Source organism: Motacilla alba, chromosome 10 (genome assembly GCF_015832195.1).
Source record: "Motacilla alba alba isolate MOTALB_02 chromosome 10, Motacilla_alba_V1.0_pri, whole genome shotgun sequence".
Classification (NCBI taxonomy): Eukaryota; Metazoa; Chordata; class Aves; order Passeriformes; family Motacillidae; genus Motacilla; species Motacilla alba.
The window spans coordinates 11535442-11547448 of NC_052025.1; the positions used below are offsets into that span (position 1 = coordinate 11535442).

Genomic DNA, 12007 nt, shown 5'->3' on the forward strand with positions numbered 1-12007 from the left:
CAGAACTTTGATGTGTCTGTATGGAGCAAAATGCATGTGGAATTCCTTGTGCCTGTTGCATTCCTGCTTTGCATGCAGGAGAAGTTAGAGACAGAGGTCAGGCCCCTTTGCAGTCAGGTCGTTTATGTCTCAGTTCTTGATAAATGTAGTATTTCACTGGCTGTAATAGTTAAAGGCATGTCTGTCTCAGGGGCTGGCAAGTCTGCAAGGGTGATTTTCCAGCATTCTTACCTTTCATTACAGTAACAATAGCCTAAGCCAGCTTGTCCTGGCCGTGGTTATCTGATACAGTCAGATAGGCCAGCCCTCCTGTAATTCCTTAGTTCATCCAGATGGCATCAGTGACACCAGAGAGTAGAAAATGCAGCTCCCCTGACCCAGCCTTGACTGAATATCACCACTGTGAGACAGTGCATTCTCAATGCATAGACACTTCTATTTCAGCCTGCTGCCAGCCAGATAAGCTTCACAGAACCCCAAGAAACCACTTGCATTCCCAAAACATCGACTTTTTTTCCCCCAGCATCACCTTTTCCTTACTCACCTAGCAACAGGGACAAATTCTTACATCTCTGTGGGAACACTTTAGGGACCCCCTCAGTGCTGCTTGTGGCATCCTCCTGAGCAGTGTTTGCAGGGGGAGCAGCAGGCTGAGCTGCTCTGCTGTCTCCCCAGTGCACGGTGACCTGCGGCCGGGGGCTGCGCTACCGCGTCGTGCTGTGCATCGACCACCGCGGGCAGCACGTCGGGGGCTGCAACCCGCAGCTCAAACTGCACATCAAGGAGGAGTGCATCGTGCCAGTACCCTGCTACAAGCCAAAAGGTAACTGGAATTTTGTCTGGGTCTGTTATTGTTTTACATTTTTGTCCAGAGAATTAAAAGTCCCTGGTAACCTTTTTTAGAGATGCCAGAAGCTGGAATTTACTAGGATTTTTTTTTTTTCAGTTTTGGCAGAAACAAGCACTTTAATTATTGGTGCTAGTAAAAGTGCCCGGCTGATATTTTTTGCTGATAATGTGGCCAGACTGTCATGAAGTGAATGGGCCAACTAAATCTATATAGTCTGGTCAAACTGGGAAAACCAGAATTAATGAGCTTAACACAGGGAGGAGGAGTTGTTCAGTAATATTTTAAATGGGAATAGAACTCCATATGTATCACCTGGGATGTTCTTGTTTGTTTTAAATTAAATGTGTTGTCCCAGTGTCAACATTCTCAGTGTGACTTAGCAGCTCATTAAGTTATAGTCAAACTATTTTCCTTTTTCCTTCTCCATTTCTGCATATTTAAAACAAAGAATGGAGCTCAAACAGCATGATGCAGTTTTCTAGTAAATTTTGTGTTATTATCCTGTATATCTACAAAAGCATTCTATCAATAAGCAGTGTCAGCTGTGAAATCCTGAGGTGATTAATGCAGACATCTTCATATTGCTTTGATTTTTGGACAAATTACTGAATGTTTTGAGTTTTTGTCCTGTACCAGAAAAAAGTCCTGTGGAAGCAAAATTGCCATGGTTTAAACAGGCCCATGAAATGGAAGAGACCATCACAGTCTCAGAAGAGCCAACGTAAGTACACGGCCTTTTAGAGTGAAGAAACATTTCCAGAGTGTTTTGCAGATCTCTGCAATGATTGTTGCTATGCACTTTGCTTTGACAGTTGGCCCTCCATGGGAGATGAGTCCTGTGGTGAGCTGTTCCTAATTTTACATCTCAGTAACTTTGCTTCTGGAGCTCCTGTTCTGGATGCTACAGAGCTACACTATTATAGTGCCCCAATATCGTTCAGGAATTCAAAGGGATCTTGATTTAGCCTAATTAAGCCCTAATTAATGCATGTGGAGATGCTTCAGCAGAAATAAATAAAATAACTTAAGTTTTATCCTGGTCATGGCTGTTACTTCAAGAATGTAGTGGTGGTATTAAAACTTAAGAGGTACTTTGTAGGGGTGCCAGGATTTCCTTGGGGGGTGAGACCAATGCATAAAGTGAGAAAAACCTGCTGATCTCTGTGCTTAGCTGCATCTGTGGGGGTAAGTTGTGCTATTTTACATGTGTATATGTGTGAAATAACATCTGGATTTTGTGAGTCCTCTTAAAAACGGATGAGGTTAAGCCTTGCAAGTCCTGAGGATGAAAGCATAACTTAACTCCAGCTACACTTGCTCCTGACCCTTGTATGTTAGGGCATCCACACAATTCCTTATATCCCCTGTGTACATTTCATACACACACACACACGCATTTATTTATATGTGTAATATATTCAATATATAGGCATTAATGTATTTAAATTTCTAAAAAATATTAACTTTATATGTGGTGAGATTTTGAACAGTATTTTATTGTGCTGTGTCAAATTCTGTACTCTTTTGTGCTATTTTCAGTTTGAAAAAATTTCGATGAGCCTTATAAAGTTGCTTTGGATATATATTGCTCTGATAGCAGAGTGTACCTTATGCTTATTTTTCTTCTTCCATCAAGCTATTCCTGATTTTTGGCACACATGCAGCAACAGGTGTGAGCATGAGTAATAAAATCTTTACACCTGCAATGACTCACAGAAGAAACCTCTTGCCAAACAGGTGTTTATATAGTTATGGTGACTGTAGTTTAAACTTTTCACTGCTCTAGCCTCTCAAGTCAAGTGTCAACCTACTGTGAGTGGTTATTTCACTCTCCAAATCAGTGGCCCTCAATTCAGGCAGAGTAGTAGCAAAGATATAAAAACAAAGTGTGATTGTCAAAGGGGGATGATGCAATCATATGTGCATTTTAAGTGTCAGGATAGCAGAATGAAGGTATATGAGGTCACTTCTAGAGAGGATTCAGCATGAAGCTATAAAGAAAATTATCTCTAGCATTACAAAGTCCTGCTGTGGCAACCATGAGCTAATGCAGTTTCTGGGTTTTTAGGATCCTTCAGCATCAGTCTGACAGGGCAGTCAGGGAGGACTGGCAGGGACACAGCATTGCTGGTTCAGAGGAGATGTAGAATGCAACAGAGCTGAGCTGCAAACTTTGTCATGGGCTGCCGTGTGCCTTGTCCTGACAATGACAGCAGTTATTTTTCCTTCCATATATTCCACTGTGGCCTTTTCCTTCCCCACTTACGCTGGAGACTTAGAGGTGCTCCATCTTTCATTCATGAGCCTCATCCTATCCTTAGACTTTCCTTCACAATTTCCAGAAGCATCTTCACCTAAGTCTGAAAGGTTTCTCCAGCCACCTCTTGCTGACTTCTCTCACCACCCCCTCTGTGCTGAGATGCTCTGAGGGGCTGTGCACCCCACTCTGGGCTCTCCTGGGACCCAGCCCTAACACTGTAGCCAGATTCCCCATGAGTTTCATTTTACTGTCTTCTGCTCTTTAGTCTTCTGAGAAAGCTGGCAGGTAAGGAGAGATGAGAAATAGCTGATGCCTGACTTCATTCCTTTTTGCAGATTGTCTGTGGGTCTTGTGGACAATAATGGTTTGCAACCAGAGAATTTCTCCATCAGTGCTTTAAACCTCATGCCCAAACTGCTCTGGTCCTTTCCAGCCAGAGTCAGATTTTTGGGGCAGGGATTAAGATTTAAAAAGAAACTGTGACAATAAATTGTTCCTTCTCCCAGAATAAATTATAACAAGATTTCCCTCTGGTTCAGATCTGTTTAACTTTGTTTTCTGTAATTTAGACATGGCACAGTGATAACTCACAGCCCACCTCTGCCTAGCAGGAGACTTATGATTTCCTTGGTAAAATGCAATCACTTTTAATTTTAGTTGTTCTCTTGTCATCCAAATTTAAACCACAATATGAAGTCTCAACTTCTAGTCCATCCTTTTATGACAACTTTCTCTCTATGCTTTTGGGTGATGTTTTAGTTGATAATGAATAAGAGAATAAATGCAGCTGTGTTTTAGAACCCACAAGTGATGGATATGCCAAAAGTAGCTTGTGGAAGATAAATACTTCTGCCGCTGTGGTCTACCACGGCTGGTGTCCTGAATTTACATAGAGGGGGAATGTTCAAAAGCTTCTTTTTTTTTTATTATTAACAAAATAAAAAATGACTGTCCTTAAAGTGAGGCCAAGAAAAATGTAGGTCTGACCTTTTTAGTTCTCAGTTGTGGAATGTGATGACAGTTGATACCAATCATTATTTTAAATGTTCTTCCCTCGAGCCTTCTTAGTTACAGTGGGATTCGCAGAGAAGCTCCAGCAAGTTCTTGCATCCTTTTTGTTACTTGTAAGTTAAAGAAATAGACACCTCAGCTGCCTTTCTCTGTCATTGCTTAGGGAAAAACTAAAATGCTTTCAAAAACTGATATATTTTTTCAGCAATATGAGCTAAAAAGTGATGTGAAATGAAGTGTTTCTCATAAAGGTTCCCACTTTCTGCATTGGAGTCATTTTCACAGACATGTCCCCACTGTGCCTTTGGTGATAGAGAATTACTCATTTCCACAGCTTCTTCTCTGAAAATGAGCTGGTGGTTTTGTCCAACACGTTATCCCTGAGGCTGATAAAACCAGCAGTGTGACTGTTCAGAGCTGGCAAGGGTGGTGCTGCAGGGAGGGGTAGGATGCCTCCCTGGAACTCCCATCATGGAAGTTCTGCTCAGTAAGAGCCCACATTGTAGATGCTTCCTCAGACTTTTATCCAGGACTCTTGGTGCATTAGGACTGGACTGGAAATAATGCTAGAGCTGCCTTTTTTCTCATTAATTAGGCATTTCCTGTCTTAACTGAAAGCAAGAACCATGGTCATGAGGAAAATAAAAAATTAAGAGACACCATGTTTTCCAAATCTTCAGTAAGCTGCAAAGGACTGCACTGAGTTCAGTTTTCAGTTCAGAATTGATTTGGTTGAGTTGGGCTGCTCTGTCCCAGTACAATCATCATTAGTTTAGGTCACTGCTTCATTTCTCAGGTCATCCTACACTTGCTTTTACAGCATGTGCCAGGTGAATGCACATTTCCATTAGAGCTAGACTGATGACACTGCAGCATGGATGTGCCCTCCACTGCATCTGTAGTGTCTTCATTATTTATACCTGCTCAGATGGGTATAGGAGAAATTTAGTTCAATGTCGCATTAGAAAGAATGTCTGGGTTAAAAAGCTGATTATAAAAAGTTGTACCTGCTCAAATTTGCATTTTTCTATTTTCCTTTTTTTTTTCATAAAAAGAGGAGTGTCATCTATGAACATAAAGATCTCAGAAAATTTCCAATTACCACTATCCTGTCCATTATAAATGCTGATGATGTACAAAGCCTTGTAGCACAAGTACTTTGATGCTCCTTAATCCTGACCTAAGATGACTCTGAGTGTGTGCCCATTGATGGCAGACTGAGTTTACTTCAGGGAAGTATAGTGTCCAGAACATCACCATGTGTATGCTGTGAATGCCAAAACACCTCACATCTGAGGCTGGTGGAGTTTGCTTTAATGACCCGTCACAGGCTTTGGTTTTGCATGTTCAAGATACAGGAAAAATAAAAAAAGCCCCATCTGCCTGAACTCAAAATTTAGACAAAAATCAGCTCTCTCAGTGTTCAGTCAGTTCCTTGCTCTGCTTTCCTATTAGCAGTTTCCATTGGCATCTGTTGGAGGTACTTAATGTGACTTGAACATGATCACCCTTGGAGAAGTTTTATAGTTTAGGATTTCAATCAGTAAATAGTCACATGACTAATTTAACAAATGCCAAGGTACAATAAAAAGTATTTTTTGTGTTCATTTTTTATATTGCACTTCACTGAAAAAATACCAGACACTAATATTCAACACGAAAAGCTCAATTCTAATATAGGCTTGCTATTAGTCAAGGAAAAAAAATGCTTAGAATTTTCTGATTTTCTTTATAGATCAGTGGGTTGCTGAGTGAAATGGTTGCTGTGGTTCAAAAATTTCCTTAAATTTATACCGGATTCCAAAAGAATGTTTTTGAGATACATTATTTTTGGAATGTTTAAATGCACTCAACTAACAGTACACAAAACTAACACTAATTTCTGGTATGCTGCTGTCATGCTTTTACCAAAAGTAGTTATTACTTTCAGACTATAAAATTAGGTATGGTTAGGAGACCAACTATTTTCAACTATGAAAGTCCATCAATTTTATTTTTCCAATTAGGTACATAAGTATAAATGGACCTAATTTTTTTTTCTTACACAGAAGGAGAAGAAAGTAATCATTCTGTTAAGCCTATAAGCACTGGCCTTGATCCAATAAAGCACTTAAGCACAAATTTCCCTCTGAACACACTGTCATCCTGTTGTCTTCAAAGCACAGCTAATATGCTTAAGTTAGGCTCGTGCTCAAGCATTTCATAGGATGACGGTGATTTTGCCACCCTAGGTAGTTTGCATGGCTGTCTTCGGAAAGACTCTGAGATCTGTTGTTCCAGGATTAACCTGATTTTATCTGTTGGGGTAGGAGAAAGCCTTCCTTTGCAGCTTTTCCCACAGAATAGTCATTAGAATTTATATCAGAGGCATCTGGACTCTGACCCCACCAGCTGCGCCACTGGACTCACTGGCTGTTGGGCTGCTCCTAACCTGGCATTTGCTCAGATTTTATCACTGTAGAACACTGCCATGCACTGTTTTGATAGCATCCTTCCAATAAACATCAATCTCATCATCTTGGAAGGTGCTCAGGTTTGTGAAAGGATGAGCACTGGGAGTTCGTGGTGTTAAGAGGAGCTGGGATAATGTGCCTTTTCCTGAAGTCTGGTGAGGACCAGTGAGCTCTAACAAATATTCTGAGAGAGCTCAAGGAAATTTTGTTGGGCTTAAATATATTTATCCTCGTAGCAGAGCTGTAAAGCTATTTCATTAACATCTCCTTAAAGAATAACCAGTTAATCTTTTAACCTCTGTTGGAAATGGGAATAGTCTTTTCCACAGGGAAAAGCCGCTTTTGGGGTCTGTCCCAATCACAGCCTTGGTGACTATCCCAAGGATTGACTTAGAGTATCCTTACAGGTTATCCAGCCATCTGTTCTCCTTTCTTCTATTTGATTCTTCCTCTGTGTATACTGGCAAGAAATTATTGGCAAGATGATAAACTGTGCACAGAATCAAACCACACTGTTGACATTTTTCTGTGCTTACTGTGTATGCAGAGTGTAAATACTGATTTTTGTCTTACACAACTGTTCTTATGTTTGTAAGGGCAGCTTTCCTGCAGTAAGGGAAAGATAATTCTTTATCCAAGATAAGGGCCAAATCTTTGAATCCTAATTTGGATCTTTCTTTCCAAATGCATTTTTAGCATTGGTCAAATTATCCTCCCATATCTCCCGCTGGTATTTTGATCATCAGCTGCATTTGGACTCATAATAAAGACAAACTGCAGCCTTTCCATGGGGAAAAAAACTTCTAGGAAATTCTGTATTTGACTTCTTATAAAGTATACCCCAGAGCCACCCAGGATAACTTTATTAATGAAATCCAACCTCTTGTCTCTAGTGCCATTTTGAAAATTACTGTCAGATATTAATGGGACCCTCAAAGTCAGAGAATATTATAACAAATTCATGACCTGTAAAATGAGATTTTATTGTAGTTCATCAGGGGCATAAATGCTTTCTAATAAAAATGATGGACTCTAGACTGGTTAGACCTCTTTATTGAAGATGAGAGGCTGCTTGCAAGATTGAATATAAAGAGCCTGCAGTGGTGCACTGGATATGGCTCCATTTGAAAAGTGCTTCTCTTCTCTGGTTGCTGATTATTACTATGACATAAGGTGAGGACCTCTCAGATTTAAGCAGATTGCAAATATACTTTTGGCATATGCCCAAGTCTGTGTATCTGGGGAGCTATTTTATATTGTACAGATGCATCTTCCTGGAGTTTCTCCTTTTTTCTCCACTGAAGGAGACTGAGAAAAGATTTAGGTGTTTTCCTTTTTCCTCAGCAAAGAATACAGCTTTCCCTGTTCCTCATGATTCTTTCTCCTGTTTTCCTACATCTTCTTGTGTGAATTTTGGTAAATCATCTGAGATGTGAGAGTCAAGTGTGAGACTTAAATCAAGTGTGAGACTTAAAATACTTGATAGTGCATTCTATTTCAACATCAGTATTATGTATTTTCTGCTCTGTGTATAAACACCCATTTATGTGTGTTGGCTGTGTTTTAGCTGTGCACACACAGGCGCAATTACATGGAATAAATGACAGTGCTGTGATGATCTGCAGGTTTATTCCTGAGCCCTGGTCTCCGTGCAGTGCCACGTGTGGCAGTGGCATCCAGGTGCGAGACGTGAAGTGCCGGATCCTTCTCGCGTTTACTCAGACCGAGGTGGAGCTGCCTGAGGAGGAATGTGAGGATGAGAGGCCACCCACAGAACGAGTCTGTCACCAGGCCTCCTGTGACAGTGATCCTGTCCCCTACACGCCAGCACTTCCTCGTGCTGAAGATGGCACTGTGCTTTATGACTGGGAATATATTGGGTTCACTCCATGTTCAGCCACATGTCTTGGAGGTACATTTTATTTTTTCATGATTTATCCTTAGTTGTAAGAATTTGGCATTGTTTGGTGTTGTTGCATCTCCTGTTAGTGTTACCTTAAAGTAACTATGTTGATCTGTAGGAAAACCTGCAGCTACAAGCTTGAAAATATTTTTGGTTATCAATAGAGTATTTCAAACTACTTTCTTTCCTTCAGCAAACACTTATTGGGTAAAGTAAGGTGCGGGAAGTTGATACAGCAACTTGCTTTAGTCTTGCTGCTGCAGGAGTGTCAGCTGCCAGGCCCTCTGTGGTACCAGTATGTTTGATACATCAGTGGTGGAAATGTTTAGATGATCTACCTTTTCCTAGGAAACAAAAGTGTATGGTTTCAGAGTAAAATTTCCCATGTTTATTCCTTTTCTTCCAAAAAGCTGCCATTTTCTGCAGAACAGTAGGAATACAGAGCTGTAATTAGGGAGACTTGCTTCCAGCCTGGCCAGCGTGGAGATCAAACGGGAGCTGGTTTGGGTCTGGGTGCACTGTATCACTGCCTGGGAGCTCTGTGCCATACATCTGTCTGCAAGTAGTTAGGCACATTCCTGCTTGGATGTAATCGAATCTCCCTGTCGTCGTAAGTACATGTTACCAGACAAGGCTGCTGGTGTTGCTGCTACTTACTGTACTTTGGGACTGAGCACAGTGAGTTATGAAGTGTTAAGTGGAGGCAGTGGAATTGTGAACACACCTATATATGACAGGACTGCTGACATCAGTGGGAAGTGAAGACAGTTGTACCCATAGAAGAAATAAAAAATGTAGAAAAAAGGGAAACAGAAACAATTGGAAGTGGGGAGCGAGATAGAGCTCACAGACAGCAGCCTCCTTTGTGCTCTTCACCAGCTCAAAGCTGGAAGACAGGACCTGGAAAGGATGCCCCAGAAAGGGATCAGCTGCATGGTAAGTGACTGATAGTGCCTCCTTTATCATTTAACACTGCTGCTTACTGAGGGGGTTGATCCATAGGATTAACAGCACCTGGGATCACAAAAGCTGGAGCATCCCATTCCCTGCACTACCTGCAGTGGGCATCATGGCTAGGGAGGAGAGACTGTAGTCCAAGTGTGTTTGTAGCAGCATGAGATGGTAGTGACAGCTATTGTGGCTGAGTGACTCTGTTTCACATTTTAATAAGAGAAATGCTTTTAGAAATAAGGAAATTGTACTGTAAAACAGAAGCAAACCATTTATTAATTCTAAATTTGTAGTTCTGATATCTCAACTGATTTTTGTAACGTACAACAATTTTCTTGCCATCTTAAATCCACTTTACTGCTTTTTAGCCAATGTCTTTGCCAGAGGTGTTCTAAAACTCCAAGGTTTTTGAATTTTGAGGATATAATCAGATATTTAGGCTGAAATAAACTCTAGTCTTTGCCTGCTATTGCACATGTTGTAATTGCATTCTGCATCTTCAAGGGTGAGTTTGCCCTTGCAAAAGCATCCCCATAAAAACTTGCACTTGGTGTGCAGACTGATGGTAATTTAAGGAGTCTGCACTGAACACAGCAGTTTCATTGGAAGGAACTTCAAGATGACTGATGAGCAGAATCTTGTGTTCGGCTTAAATTTTGTTCCTGAGGGAGCTGAACATGAACTCTGTTGTTGACTTCTGACCCTTTCATGAATTTGTGAGATTCCCCGACCCAAAATTGTCCTGTAGGTGTTCATAGTAGTCTAACAATTTGTTTGCTATGCAGTAGAAATGACTCACTTGAAGAAGTTTGAAAGACAATATCTGTTTGTGTTTTTAAGACTTCTGTGGTATCACTGGTACTGTGTCTAGACATTTTCCTTATGTGATGCTCCTGGGAAATGTGGGAAGTTGTCAGGGTGTTTTATCAATGAACAGCTTCAGAAGCCCCCATGTTGCTGTGCTAGTTAGGTGATTTTTCCTTTCTATCAGCTCTGGTCTTCTGGCTGCCTTGGCAAAGGCTTTCAAACAGACCAAAAATTACCTGCCGATAAATAGTTTTAAGGGAACCAGACATCTCTTCTGTTTCCAGCTCACTGCAATGTACTAGCTAATGATCTCACTGTCTACTATTTTTCCATTGTGTAGTTCAAAGGAGCTGATCCATTTCTGCTAAGTTTTATGTTCAAATCTCATTTCAATTAGATGAACTCTTTCGTTATAAGAAATAAATGTTGTCTGAGTTTGGAATAACCCAGTGTAATGTAAATTATATTAGGTACTTTTTCTCTAGTATGTATGCATCTAGCAGTGGCTATTAAAACAAATTCCTGTGGATTTCTGTATCCTCAGAACTCCCTACCCCTGTTTCTTGGTGCTTAACTCTTTCTGAATGAGGGAAAATTCTGCAGGCTCTAAGCAGGCTGGAAGCTTTTATAGCCAATATTTGAGCAAGGTCCGAATCTCTCTTTCAGAGCTTGTCACTTGCACCTTTTTTTTAATCCCCACGCAGACTAGACTTGTAATTCAGTCTCCTCTGGTCTCTCTTCAGAGCAGATGAAAAAATGCAGATGGGAACATTGGGTTTTTCATGTATTAGACTCACAGAGAGTGATTTGCAAGGCGTTATCAAACATCATCTTTCCAGTTCTAGAGCAATAGTCACCCCAGTCTCGGGTCACTTGTGTGCCTTCTGCACCAAACCTCTGTGGCTTCTCACACAGCATGTGAAGAGCCAAACAAGTTGAGGTTTTGAGAGCAGCCCAGTTGTTTTATGCCTCTTAGCATAATTAATGCTTCCTTCATCAGTCTTTCCATGAGTGTAAATAAAAGTTGCTGAGGCCTGTTAGTCATAGGCAGACATCACCTTTAATAACCATAGGAAGCTCTGTAACCAGTCTGAAATCTAAAGATCTGGTATTTTATTCAGTGCCTGAAGAAATCCCAAACTGAAAATAAGCCAGCTGAGTGCTTGGGGATCTCAAAATTTGCCTTCATTTTCCCTGAATATTTTTTTGGGTTTCTTTGGGGCTTTTTTTGTGTTCTTTTAAATCTGAAGATCTTTGGCCATGATGTGAGAGTCCCAGGTGTAAGTTTAATTTACATAATATCATCAGTAGGGAATCAATAATCATTATGAGAATAAAGAATATGCCTAAAGAGAAATGTTTTTGTTGTAATCTATAGCATTTCTTTAGTGCTGTCAATCATTTACTACTCAACAATATTTTAAAGGGATGTTTTTCACTTTAAAAATCTCTGAACATTTTCTTGTTTGAATATACCTTTAGTTGCAGATTAGAGGCAGATTTAGAGGCAGATTTTGGTGGTTAAATGTAATTATTATTATTATTTATACTCCATATGCTTCAAAAACTATTATTTGGCGACCTAAAGTCATTACATTGGCCTAAAAACAATGAGATTAAGCAATAAACAACATTTGAACTTCCTGTTATTTCCTCTACAGCCTCTGTGGCTTTGGTAACTTCAGAGTGCAGTCAAGTTGTGTTTTCAGGCTTTTGTCTGGACCATAAGGGCAAAAAGTTTACCATTTTATTTATGAGAAACCTGAGATTCT

The 12007-nt window shown here is 40.4% G+C and overlaps 1 protein-coding gene across 8 annotated transcripts in view; it reads left to right on the forward strand.

The window, feature by feature from the left end:
* Positions 1-12007, forward strand: part of ADAMTSL3 (ADAMTS like 3) — a 181045-nt gene that overhangs the window by 122183 nt on the left and 46855 nt on the right. For all 8 annotated transcript variants that reach the window (XR_005258135.1, XM_038147068.1, XM_038147065.1 and 5 more), the window contains exons 14-16: positions 676-823; positions 1487-1571; positions 8200-8486. Coding sequence is in view for 7 of the 8 variants with exons in the window: in XM_038147068.1 (XP_038002996.1) it covers positions 676-823; positions 1487-1571; positions 8200-8486 (520 nt within the window). In the remaining variant the exon portion in view is untranslated. The remainder of the gene's footprint in view (positions 1-675; positions 824-1486; positions 1572-8199; positions 8487-12007) is intronic.